Here is a 13,256-nt window from a genome sequence, read left to right as displayed (position 1 = left end):
CTCTATTATCATGTGGAGTTTGGTGTTTATGTACATAATACCAGAACATAATATTTTTGTTTGTTAATTCAGAATAATTATTCCCCTTGAATTACTTCTTTAACAGCCAAATATTGATTTGAGCTAATTAGTATGTGCGTTAATCAGCAACAAACCATTTACTTTCAGTTAACAAACTATTATGAATGGCTTATTATGATAAAACTCTTAATTTCCATCCATCCATCCATCCATCCATCCATCCATCCATCAATCCATCCATCCATCCATCCATCCATCCATCCATCCATCCATCCATCCATCCATCCATCCATTTTCATCCGCTTATCTGGAGTCGGGTCGCGGGGGCAGTAGCCTAAGGCGAGAGGCCCAGACTTCCCTCTCCCCAGCCACTTGGGCCAGCTCCTCCGGGGGAATCCCAAGGTGTTCCCTGGTCAGGTGAGAGACATAGTCCCTCTACCACGTCCTGGGTCTACCTTTAGGTCTCCTGGTTGGACGTGCCTGGAAAACCTCACCAGGGAGGCGTCCAGGAGGCATCCTGACCAGATGCCCGAGCCACCTCAACTGGCTTCTCTCGATGCGGAGGAGCAGCGGGACTACTCTGAGCCCCTCCCGGATGACCGAGCTTCTCACCCTATCTCTAAGGGAGAGCCCAGCCACTCTTCGGAGAAAACTCATTTCGGCCGCTTGTATCCGCGATTTCGTTCTTTCGGTCACTACCCAAAGCTCATGACCATAGGTGAGGGTAGGAACGTAGATCGACCGGTAAATCGAGAACTTCGCCTTCTGAATCAGCACTCTCTTCACCACGACACAATGCCCGCATCTCACGCTCCAGTTTTCCCTCACTCGTGAACAAGACCCCGAGACACTTAAACTCCTCCACTTGGGGCAGGACCTCATCCCTGACCCGGAGTAGGCATTCTACCCTTTTCCGAATCAAGACCATGGTCTCAGATTTAGAGGAGCTGATTCTCATCCCAGCTGGTTCACACTTGGCTGCGAACTGCTCCAGCGAAAGCTGAAGATACGTTCTGATGAAGCCAACAGGACCACATCGTCTGCAAAAAGCAGAGACTTGATCCTCAGGCCACCAAAACAGATGCCCTCCACACCTTGGCTGCGCCTAGAACTCCTGTCCATAAAGGTTATGAACAGAATTGGTGACAAAGGGCAGCCTTGGCGGAGCCCAACTCTCACTGGGAATAAGCCCGATTTACTGCGGCAATGCGGACCAAGCTCTGACACCGGTCATACAGGGACCTAACAGCCCGTATCAGAGGGCCTGGTACCCCATACTCCCGGAGTACCCCCCACAGGGCCCCCCAAGGGACCTGGTCAAACGCCTTCTCCAAATCCACAAAACGCATATAGACTGGTTGGGCAAATTCCCACGCACCCTCCAGGATCCCCCTAAGGGTAAAGAGCTGGTCCAGTGTTCCACGGCCAGGACGAAAACCACATTGCTCCTCCTGAATCTCTGTTCAACAATCCGACGAACCCTCCTCTCCAGAACCCCTGAATAGACCTTACCAGGAAGGCTCAGGAGTGTGATCCCCCTGTAGTTGGAACACACCCTGCGGCCCCCCTTTTGAAATAAGGGAACCACCACCCCGGTCTGCCAGTCCAGTGGGACTGCCCCCAATGTCTACGCGATATTGTAGAGCCTTGTCATCCAACACAGCCCCACAACAGCCAGAGCCTTAATGAACTCCGGGCGGATTCCATCCACCCCTGGAGCCTTGCCACAGAGGAGCTTTTTAACCACCTCAGTGACCTCAGCACCAGAGATTTGAGAGGCCAACTCAAAGTCCCCAGACTCTGCTTCCTCACTGGAAGACGTGTCGGTGAGATTGAGGAGGTCTTCGAAGTATTCTGCCCACTGATCCACAATGTCCTGAGTAGAGGTCAGCAGCACACCGTCCCCACTATAGATAGTGTTGGTAGCACACTGCTTTCCCTCCCTGAGACACCGGATGGTGGACCAGAATCTCCTCGAAGCCGTACGGAAGTCTTGCTCCATGGTCTCACCGAACTCCTCCCATGCCCGGGGTTTTGCCTCGGCGACCACCCGAGCCACCTTCCGCTTGGACTGCTGGTACCCGTCAGCTGCCTCTGGAGTCCCACAGGCCAAAAAGACCTGATAGGACTCTTTCTTCAGCTTGACAGCATCCCTAACCTCCGATGTCCACCAGCGGGTTCGGGGGTTGCCACCACAACAGGCACCAACGATCCTGTGACCACAGCTCCGGTCGGCCGCCTCAACAATGGAGGCACGGAACAGGGTCTTTTCAGACTCAATGTTCCCCACCTCCCCCGGAACCTTTTGGAAGTTCTGTCGGAGGTGGGAATTGAAGCTCCTTCTGACAGGAGACTCTGCCAGACGTTCCCAGCAGACACTCGTGATATGTTTGGGCCTGCCTGGTCTGACCGGCATCCTCCCCCACCATCTGAGCCAACTCATCGCCAGGTAGTGGTCAGTTGACAGCCCCGCCCCTCTCTTCACTCGAGTGTCCAAGACATGTGGCCACAGGTCAGATGAAACAACAACAAAGTCGATCATCGAGCTGCGGCATAAAGTGTCCTGGTGCCAAGAGCACATATGGACACATTTAAACTCTTAATTTATGGCCTGTTAATGTTAGAATTACAGCATTGGTAATAAACACCTAATAATGGCTTAATAATGACTAATTCAGGCTTAATAGTCTACTAATATGCATATTAATTGGCAGCTAATGAATTTGTGTTCCCTAAACTAAAATGTTACCAGAACATATTTACGATTTAACTGTCTGCTCAGCTGCTGATTGTTACCTGTTTTATAAATTATCAGCAGCTCACAACCACCACTGTCTGGCTCTGTGCTGTCTGGCTCTGTGCTGCAAGAACGAAAGTGAAGAAAGAAGCATTTTGTCCTTTATTAGACGAGGTGTTATCAGATTATAGTTCCAGATTATTATTCTTCATCTCAGTGAGGTTTAAGCTTGAAAACTGAGTTGTTAATAAATTGTTAGCAGGTTAAGAAATAATCTTTTATGTTGTTTAAAATGATTTTTAAGCTGTTAACAATGTTTTAGCTTTAAGGCAACATTCAGATGTATTATTTATGTTTCTAATCACCATTATTTTTCATTCATAGAATAATTTTTGTATTTGATTAAGACTGATGCTTCTACATGTGTTTCTGTGAAAACTTTAAAAAACAAGCAGTCAGCTTTCATTTAGTTGTCTTTGGTGAGCCGTTGCATCATGTGTTTCTCAAAGTTCTCAAAAAATGAAAATGTTAAAATTCTGTGTAAAATAAATCAAAGGAAACACTGATCATTTCTGTAGCGTTTAAATAAAACAGCCACATCTGCTGCTTTAACGTCACAGAGAAACGCACCAGAATTCTGTTTTGTTGCCCAATTGTGTTGGAATCGTTTTACACCGTATTACTTTTCAAACCTGCCAAAGTCGTGTTCATTTTGTGTAAAACCAATGTGTCCATGTTTAGAACTTAGTAAATTTTGCTCAGTCCTTGACCTGCTTTAATCAAAAATACAAATTGTGCATGAATTCTCTGAAAACATTTTCCTATTTTAACACAACCACTACAAAAGAAAAGAAACTTCAGTCTCAACAAGAGTTTATCTGACTAACCTAATGGTACAATGGGGCTACGGTGGAAGAGGAGGTAAGTGCCCGCCCTACAACTGGAGGGTTGCAGGTTTGAGCCCCATCTGTTGCAGTCATTGTGTCTTTAAGTAAGACACTTACCCTGCCATGCTGCTGGTGGTGGTCAGAGGGACCGGTGGCACCAGTGTTCAGCAGCCTCGCCTCTGTCAGTGCGCCCCAGGGTAGTTGTTGCTATGATGTTGCTTATCACCACCAGGGTGTGAATATGTGTGTGCGTGCATGTGAGTGTGTGTGTGCGTGCGTGTTCATGATTGCGAGTTACAGCAAAATAGGAGCAAATAGAAGTGTGCTCCATAGTCATCAGGACTTCCCATAACATAGCTGATTTTGTATATACAGTGTGTGTTGGTGTGTGTGTGTGTGCGTGCGTGCATGTGTGTATGCATGCATTGTATCAGTGTGTATGTGTGCATGCATGTGTGTGTGTGCATGAATATGTGCATGTATGTGTGTGTATGCATGCATGTGTGTGTGTATGTATGTGTGCGTGCGTGCGTGTGTGTACTGTATGCATGCATGCATGTGTGTGTATGTGTGCATTCGTGCGTGCGTGTGTGTGGATGTGTGTGTGTGTGTTATACTTAGTGTGGGGAAACTGAATTTTAACAGAAACTTCACATTTGTATGCTCCAAAGTGCAGAATTGTTCACGTTACCACGAGTTCTTCATGTTGCTAAAGGTCAGGAAGTCCCAATTTACACATTAGTTGCTACAAGAAGCTTTCTGATGTGGTTCATGTCTAACGTTCCAAGCACACCACCAAGCTTCCTGCATCAAGAGGAAGTTACCTTTCTCTCTCCAACAATGGCTCGCGCTTTGGTGTAGTTCATCAGCTGTTTTCAAATACCAAGAGGACCCCGAACACCTCCCATCACACACAAAGACCCACTTCTGTAATCAGTCAGAAAATCCTCTTGAGTGCCAATGAGATGGCGTGCCCAACTCTTCTATGTGCTGTTTTTTTGCTTTATCAAACACAAGGTAAGATTATTGATTATTTCTAAAGGTTTTAGCATTTTTAAGTCAGTGATATTTGAGAACAAAAAGAAAATGTGTGAGAGAAAGTACGTAGATGTGTTTTAAAACATTTCTACACAAAAATTCCCAAACATTCCTGATTTCACTGTTAATGTTTTTATGGGTATAATGGTGAGTTGATGACAAAAACATGCCATTTGTTTAGATTTTAAATTGCAGTTAGCTTTTCTTCTAGTGCCACGTTCACAAACTAAAGAGATGATAATTATCAGAGATGTGACTAAAATGCCCATACTCAACCCTTCGATTTTTTAACTTAAATCTAACCACATAAGTGACTTCCTGGTTAAACGGCGCCTCAGTTACAGTTGTTCTTGGTGCTTAGACATCTACACTTCAAAGTCTTTTAGCTAGGCTGTTCTGCAGAAATCAGAAGTTATGTTCTTATTTAAACTGGGCTAATTTAAGTGTTTGTCTACAAAAATGATAATGTGAGTCTCTTATGCATTAGAGTAACTAAAGAGGAAGATGTTGTTTACTGATTAGAAATGCAACCGTTTACTTCATTGTTTTATATGGTTTTGTCAGAACTGGAATGCATTAATTCAGGTTTTGTGCCTGCTGTTTCCACAGGGTCCAGTGCTGGGACACCTGTGTTTGTGCCGACTGGAGGGGATTTGAACCTTGATGTGTCGGATGCTGATTTTCCTAAAACATTTGACTTGTTTTTCTGGAAATTTAAAACAGAAAATGTGATGGTAACATATCAGCCTAATGGAGAACCAAACATTCGTGAAGAATACAGAAGAAGAATTGAGGTTTCTGAGAAGAAATACTCTGTGAGATTAAAGCATCTGACAAAGGGAGACAGTGGAACCTATGTTGCACGAGTGACCGCGGGTAAAGACCGCATACTAGCTGAATATGATGTTACAGTTCAAGGTAAGAGTTTTGATTTACATGTCAGCTTAAAAGTTAGAGAAGGTCTAATTCCAACACATAATCTTTAGAACAATCCGAGGCTATCGTGTTTTTGGCTTTTGACCTTTTACTGTAATTCACATTCATGATAAATAAAAAAGCTGATATCAAGATGAACTGAAGTTGAGTGGAATTGTGACTTCGTTCAACCTTTTCTTCTATTGTTCAAAAATACGTCACATCAGCTCAGTGACCTAGTGGTAGAGTGTCCGCCCTGAGACTGGGAGATCAGGGTTCAATTCCTGGTCGGCTCATACCAAAGACTTAGAAAAAATGGGACCCAATGGCTCCCTGCTTGACACTCAGCATTAAGGGGTTGGATTGGGGGGTTAAACCACAAAATGGTTCCCGAGTGTGGCTGTGTCTGCAGCTCACCGCTCCCCCAGGGGATGGGTCAAATGCGGAGAACAAATTTCGCACACACATCAGTGAGTTTGACAACTAATGGGACTTTAACTTGAACTTTATCTCTCTTCTCTCCTCAGATCCAGTCTCTCCAGTTGATCTGATCAGTGACTCTGTGTCCAAGAACTCCACCTGTAACGTCACAGCAGCCTGCACAACGCCAGAGTCTAGCATCAGCAGCTCTTTCAGGTGTGATGCTAAAACCTGCTATCAGGAGGGAGGAAGGTCAGAGGTCAATACATCTGGGGGTTCCCTCCGCATCTATCTATTAGCTGAATCAATCATCTGTAACCATAGCAACCAGGTCAGCTGGCTGAAAAACGAGACAAACCTTCGATCTTTCTGCACCAAAATTGCTGGTGAGTGAACAGTCCTAGTGAATTCTAGAAGTGAAATATTTAGTTAAACCGTTGGTCTTCTGACAAATCCAGTCCATCCTTTATCAACGAACTGTGAGGATTTAAAGGTTGAATATGGAACAGTTATATAAAACGCTACATTTTTCTAAAATAATACCTCCACAGGACGTTTAGAGGAGTGCAGAATGAAGGTGCCGTATTTCCTTTAAAAGCTAGAGTTTAATTAAAAAAGATTATCAAATATTTATTTAGACGGCACAAGATTAGGTTTGTGTTTACATCTACCAGCCAACAGAGGGCACCAAACAGTCCGCTCTGCACAGTGGGGCTGGCTCTGGGGAAAATGGCGGACTCGACAAGTCGGGCAGCTGTATCTGAGCCCAGAAGATGTCGTTATCCTTCTCGGAAGCAGGGGCGGATTAAGATCTGGGGTTTAACACACACACACACACACACACACACACACACACACACACACACACACACACACACACACACACACACACGCACACACGCACGCGCACACACGCGCGCACACACACGTGACACGCACTAGTCAACATCGTATATATTTGTCTTGTACCACACAATTTTTAATCTGAAGCTACATATTAAGCATATTCAGGGCAGAAAATTGTAGTGTTTAGTGTGAGATGATAGTAAATATTCCCTTTCTTTCTCCAACAACTGATAATCAGCTAACTTTAGGCAAACCAGCAGCACAACAAATATTTTCAAATAAGACTCACAAGAAGAAGAAGAAGACGAAGAAGAAAATATCATTTCTATAGCGCCTCTCAAGATAAAAATCACAAGGCGCTTCACAAAAACAAAACAAAAAAATGTAAAAATATAAAAAAGCATTTAGAAAATGTTTAAAAATATATTTAAAATGAGCAAAAATAGGCAACTGGGATTTAAAAGAAAAAAATGTTAAGAAAGAGAGAGAGTGAATAGGAAAGAGGGAAATCAGTGGATCCTGAGGAAGGTGGAATAGGTGGGGAGAGCAGAATAAAGAGAGAGGGGTTGAAGAAGGTAATACAAAAGTCAGCTTGAACAAGTGAGTCTTCAGCTGCTTTTTTAAGGAGACCACTGAGTCCACTGATCTCAGGCTCAGGGGGAGAGAGTTCCAGAGTCTGGGGGCCACAGCAGCAAATGATCTGTCACCTTTGGTCTTTAGCCTGGTGCGCTGCACAACTAGTAGGCTTTGGTCACTGGACCTCAGGGACCTGCTGGGGGTGTAGGGACTAAGAAGATCACCAATGTAAGATGTGCTTGTCCATGTAAGGCCCTATAGACCAGAACCAGGATCTTGAAATTGGCTGAAGTTGACTGGCAGCCAGTGAAGCTGGAGGAGAAGCGGGGTGATGTGGGTGTATTTGGAGGACTTGGTCAGAAGCCGAGCACAGGCATTCTGAACCACCTGTAGACGGTTCAGGGAGGTTCTGCTCAGACACGTGAAAAGAGAGTTACAGTAGTCTAAGCGTGAGGAGATGAAGGAGTGGATAACTGTCTCAAGTTCAGAGCGAGACAGAATGGGACTCAGCTTAGCAATGTTCCTGAGATGGAAGAAGGAAGAGCGAACAAGAGAACTGACATGAGAATCCAGGGTGAGAGCTGGGTCAAAGGTCACGCCAAGATTCCTGACAGAAGGATTGGTGTGGGAAGCAAGCAGACCAAGAGAGTCTCTGGCTTTGGGAACCCGCTTGTCTGGGGCACAGATGAGGATCTCAGTCTTCATTCAGCCAAAGAAAGCTCCCAGCCATCCAGGTTTTGATAGAGTCTAAGCAGGTGTGTAACAGCTGCAGCTTAGACATCTCATGAGGCTTAAAGGAGATGTACAGTTGGATGTCATCTGCGTAAAGATGGTAGGAGATTCCTTTGAGGGAGCTCAGGATGTGCTGAAGAGGAAGCAGATAGAGGAGGAAGAGCAGAGGCCCCAGCACAGAACCTTGTGGGACACCATGGGTAAGAGAGGTGGTGGAGGACCTAAACTTGGAGACGGCCACAGAAAAGGAGCGCTCAGAGAGATAAGAGGAGAACCACTCCAGAGCAGATCCTGATAGGTCTACCCAGTCTCTCAGCCTCTCCAGTAGCAGGTGATGGTCAACAGTGTCAAAGGCTGCAGTCAGGTCCAGCAGGACCAGAACAGAACAGTCCCCTGCATCACTGTGAGTCAGAAGGTCATTAGAGACCCTAAGAAGAGCTGTTTCAGTAGAATGAGCACTACAAAAACCTGACTGGAAGCAATCATAGATGTTATGTTGATCAAGATCAGCTGTGAGTTGTTGAGCCACAACCTTTTCCAAGATCTTGGAGATGAACGGAAGTTTAGAGATGGGTCTGAAGCTGCTATGGAGAGAGGGGTCGAGACTCGGTTTTTAAGAAGCGGGTGGATTACAGCGTTATTAAAGTAAGCAGGGACCTGACCAGAAACCAGAGAAGCATTAATTATAGAGAGCACGCTGGGACCGATGGACTGAAAAGCACTTTTAAACAAAGATGAGGGTAAGATGTGGAGAGGGCATGCAGAGGTCTTCATAGAGTTAACTAGTTTGGTAAACTCAGGCAAAGAAACAGGAGCAAAGCTATCTAGGATGATGGGCCTGGTTGGAGTCGGGAGAGGCAGCGATAAGGCTGAAGGAGAGATGCTAGATCTAACCTTATTGACTTTGTCCACAAAGAAAGAAAGTTCTCACAGTCTGCAACAGAGTGGATGGAGGCTGTAGGAGAGGCAGGAGACACGATGCTGCTGATGGTGTTAAACAGCACCTTGGGGTTCCCTTTGCTCTGGGACACCAAGTTGGAGAAACAGGATACCCTGGCGTCTCTGACTGCAGAGTTAAAGGATATCAGAAGATCTTTTAGGTGCAGCAGATGGACGTGGAGATGGGTTATCTTCCACCAACGCTCAATTTTTCTGCATTGGCGCTTTAGGCTGCGAAGGCTGTCATCAAACCAGGGAGTAGGGTTCACTGCAGGAACTGATCTGGTTCTGACAGGACAGATGTTGTCCAGAATGGAGAGGCAGTGCTCGTTAAACTGAGAAGTTAAAGGAATCTGGGTCGTTATCAGAAGAACAGGGTGGATCAAAAGCAGCAGAAAAATTGCTAGCTGTGCTCTCATTAAGAAAACGAGAACTAACCATACGGCGAGCAGGAGGTGGGGATGCAGAAACTGACAAGTTAAAGAAAATGCAATGGTGATCTGAAATATAAACAACCTCAGGATAAACACTGTCAGCATTTAGACCCAGGGTTAAATCAAGGTCTAGAGTGTGCCCCCTGGCATGTGTGGGGCCAGAAACATGCTGTCCATAAGACTGGAGAAATTCATGGCAAAGAGATCGGAGGGATCATCACTGTGGATGTTAAAATCACCAACAATCACCAGTCTGGACAGCTTCACAGTGGAGGATAGAAAGTCACTAAACTCCTGAAGGAAAGAACTGTTTGGACCAGGTGGACGATAAACCACAGCACAGTAGAACGGGTTCTTACGCCCGACTTTAATTAGCTGCAGTTCAAAGGAAGCAAAGTGACCAGAGGTTGTAGAGCTACATGGAAGATGGTCTCTGAAAACAACAGCTAGGCCTCCACCACAACCAGAACCCCGAGGCTGGCTAAGAAAAGAATAACCACTCGGGCAGAGTTCAATCAGACCAGAATAATCAGATGTTTGCTGCCAAACTTCAGTCAGAAACAGAAAATCCAGGTTTTTAGAGAGAATTAGATCATTGAGCAGGAAAGTTTTATTGTTAACAGAGCGGGTATTTAATAGAGCCATGCTGAGTGAGGAGGAGGAATCAGAAACTACAGAAACAACTGGAGTTAGTGGACGTAAATTAGCAGGGTTAGATCCACGGTGTTTATAAAAACCACTTATGGTGGGAACAGGAGGAGAAACCACTGAGAAATGAGGATAAACCGACCTTAAAAAACTTGCACGGATGAACCGCGTCCCAACACGGCCTGGCGGGAAAGCGGAAGTGGCGCTCAGGTCACCAAACAAAGGACAAGAAGCTAGAAGATCGCGCCAATGTTTACTAGATGAACCACACTTTAAGAGAAGTCTTATTCTCACCTGGATTCCTGCTTGTTTACTTCTTTTCCTCCGATGTTTTCCCGGGACCGGACAAACATAGCCGGAGGCGGAAAGCTCGGGACCGTCGATTGGTTCCGGGCCAGTGCGTCACTCAGGTAAACAAACAGGATGGTACGTCCTCGGTGCATCTTGGGCGATCGTGAACGAATGGAAGGACAAAAGAGTCTGGCGATCATAGGAGATGGTAGCAGGGACACTACTGAAGAGAATCGCAGACAGGAGCAAGGTGGAAAAGAGGAGGTTAGTGGAGAAAAGTTTGAAAAAGTGGCCGGTGACTGCGGCTAAGCCAAGCACAGGCGCCATCTTGTTGCCTACCGGAAGCGGAAGTGAAACAAACCTGAGTCAACACCAGTCTCATCAAAGCTGGGGCTCTGTCATTGCACTTTTTGTCTAAAAACGTCCTTATGTCCATCTTCACACATGCGTTTCAGGCAGAGAGTGTAGAAGAAGCTGGCTGCTGAAGGGCTTCTTCTTCGGTGGTGGAGGTTCAGGCAGGCTGTATACAAACTACTGCCAGCTGCTCCCTCTTAATTGGACTTTGGTACTGCACGTTACTTCCACGTTTTAGATCCGGGGCTTTTCGTAAAAGATTCGGGGCTTGAGCCCAAGTAGCCGGGCCTAACCCCGCCCCTGCTCAGAAGAGGAGTGACCATAAAAGATCTAAAACCAGACTGAGTTTAGGTGAAGCACCGAAACAAAACGTTGCAGGTAAATAAAACCTTTCTGTGTTTTAAAAAGAATTAAAAGATGGAATTAGAATTTCAACACAGCAAGAACACACCAAAGATATTCTGGGTGTCTTATTGGCAAAAGAGAGGTAAGACACGTAATACCACTAATAAGGTTTACTACACGCGTGGATATGTTGCTCTGTACAGATTTAGTAGTCACAAATATTTAATACAGTGACACTTTAGAGGGCAGCTAATAACAATTATTTCTAACCTTTTATCTAGAATACAAAATAAATCGTATCTGGTTTTTAGTCATTACAAACATTTGTGTAAATGGGTCAGAAAAAGGTAGAATGCCTTCTCCAGGTGAGGGATGAGGTCCTGCCCTAAGTGTAGAAGTTTAAATATCTCAAGGTCTTGTTCATGAGTGAGGGAAAGATGGAGCATGAGATCAATAGGAGGGTTGGTGTTGCGTCTGCAGTTATGCGGCCGTTGTACCGATCTGTCGTGGTGAAGAGAGAGCTCTATGAAAACATAGAAGTTTACTGTCGGGAAAGACTGGGTAAGATGTAAAGACATAATGATGTTCTCGCAGCTTAACTATGATTAAAGGATCAGCTTTGGGTTGAAAATGCAAAAAAGCAAAAATGAACCTTGACATATTTAAATTTTAAAGAAGCCCAAACCATTGTCTCCCCATCAACCTTCATTATCTCCACTAGCAACACCCCAAGGTGTTGACTCTGCCATGTCTGGGTAGTGTCCCATCATCAGCAGCAGCTCCCTGTGACTGGTAGGGCACTACCAAAAACACATTATCCAGGTTGTCCATGTGGCCTTTTAGCCAAATGCCCAAACCATCTCAGCTGAATCCTTCTGCTCTACTCTGAGTCTTTGAAGGAATTATAAGAAAATAGACTGCATCAATTCTTACTAGTTTTCTGACTTCGGACATTCATCTACTCCATACACATCAAATGTTGAACCTTTAAAAACAGGAAAATTCAAAAGTTGATTTCTGTACTTTAGGATATTTGGTAGTTTTTCATGTTGCAGCAGAATGGTGGTGGGGCAGATTGACCCTGCGGATTAAAATATACAAACCTTCTATTACTGATTTGTCTCTAACATGAACATTTTCTACTTGCAGATGTTTCTGGTGTCTCCATCTGCCAGGTGAAGACATTCCTGTTCTCCATCGGTCTGATCATCATGGTGTCTGCTGTCATTACCGTTCACCTTTTGGAGAAGCTCAAGAAGCAATAAACGCTTATTTACTGATCAGACATGTACAAACTGTAGCTCACTGTAAACTCATGAATCCCCTGAGAGCAAATCAATATCAGCTTTTAATGACTTAAATTCTTAGAAAATGTTTCAATATTTTTAAAGCAAAAACAACAAAAGTTCTTATGTGCTTGATAAACAAAAACCCTGAGCTTATTAATAAAATGCTGTTTATTTTCTCATTATTTGATCATGAATGAATGACTTTACTGTGAATATACAGTGAAGTGGTACAATGATTAACTCTAGAGGTGGATGAAACTGTTCATGAGAACATGGACATGGGACAAAAATAAATGAGTTTAATGCAACACCAGATCCTTGTGTTCTGCATGATTGTGGCGCCGAGGCACTTGCCAGAATGACCCTCATGCGCTCCGGAGGAAAAGTAATACTGAGGAGGCCGTTGTCCAGTGCAGACCCAAGTGTATTTTATTTACATTGTACAAAATTAAAATCTAGGCAGCACAAATCCATGCCTGCCACTTCATCCAACACTCAACCCTCCGACTCAACTCCAACAAACACAGAACTGTATTTATAACAGGTGTGCCTAATTGGATTAATCCTAAAACTCAGACACAGGTAAATACAAAAAATACAATCTTTCAATACTCTTAAATTATACTTAAATCATCATCTCTAAGATCTCCTTAAATAATTACAATACAAAAATAGAAACATCCTTAATCAATCCTAAAAACATTCAGTGAAACTAATCTGCATTCCTGGAGCAATTTCACAGGTCACCCCTCCCATTCCTACTGAATGGAATGCTCCAGAACCT

General features: G+C 44.5%; 1 protein-coding gene across 2 annotated transcripts; it reads left to right on the top strand.

The window, feature by feature from the left end:
• Positions 1-4,414: 4,414 nt before the first annotated feature.
• LOC107383467 (SLAM family member 7) lies at positions 4,415-12,785 on the top strand. Of its 2 annotated transcripts, none has more exons than XM_015956096.3 (4): positions 4,415-4,662; positions 5,293-5,601; positions 6,126-6,234; positions 12,333-12,785. In XM_015956096.3, the coding sequence occupies exons 1-4, from the start codon at positions 4,611-4,613 to the stop codon at positions 12,541-12,543; spliced, it is 681 nt and encodes a 226-aa protein (XP_015811582.1). In that variant the 5' UTR covers positions 4,415-4,610; the 3' UTR covers positions 12,544-12,785. The 2 variants fall into 2 exon arrangements, with proteins under 2 accessions (XP_015811582.1, XP_015811581.1); XM_015956095.3 differs by having other exon boundaries at positions 6,126-6,404.
• The last annotated feature ends 471 nt before the right edge of the window (positions 12,786-13,256 follow it).

The sequence above is a fragment of the Nothobranchius furzeri genome, chromosome 11, assembly GCF_043380555.1.
Source record: "Nothobranchius furzeri strain GRZ-AD chromosome 11, NfurGRZ-RIMD1, whole genome shotgun sequence".
Taxonomy (NCBI): domain Eukaryota; kingdom Metazoa; phylum Chordata; class Actinopteri; order Cyprinodontiformes; family Nothobranchiidae; genus Nothobranchius; species Nothobranchius furzeri.
The sequence above is the reverse complement of the archived record's forward strand: the minus strand, read 5'-3'. Positions and strand labels throughout refer to the sequence as shown.

Bases quoted from the DNA above. Each gene is read 5' to 3' on its own strand.
- LOC107383467 (XM_015956095.3), top strand. From the start codon at position 4,611: ATGGCGTGCCCAACTCTTCTATGTGCTGTTTTTTTGCTTTATCAAACA. The intron at 5,602-6,125 runs GTAAGAGTTTTG...TTCTCTCCTCAG, and splicing joins ATATGATGTTACAGTTCAAG to ATCCAGTCTCTCCAGTTGAT. The intron at 6,405-12,332 runs GTGAGTGAACAG...TTCTACTTGCAG, and splicing joins TTTCTGCACCAAAATTGCTG to ATGTTTCTGGTGTCTCCATC.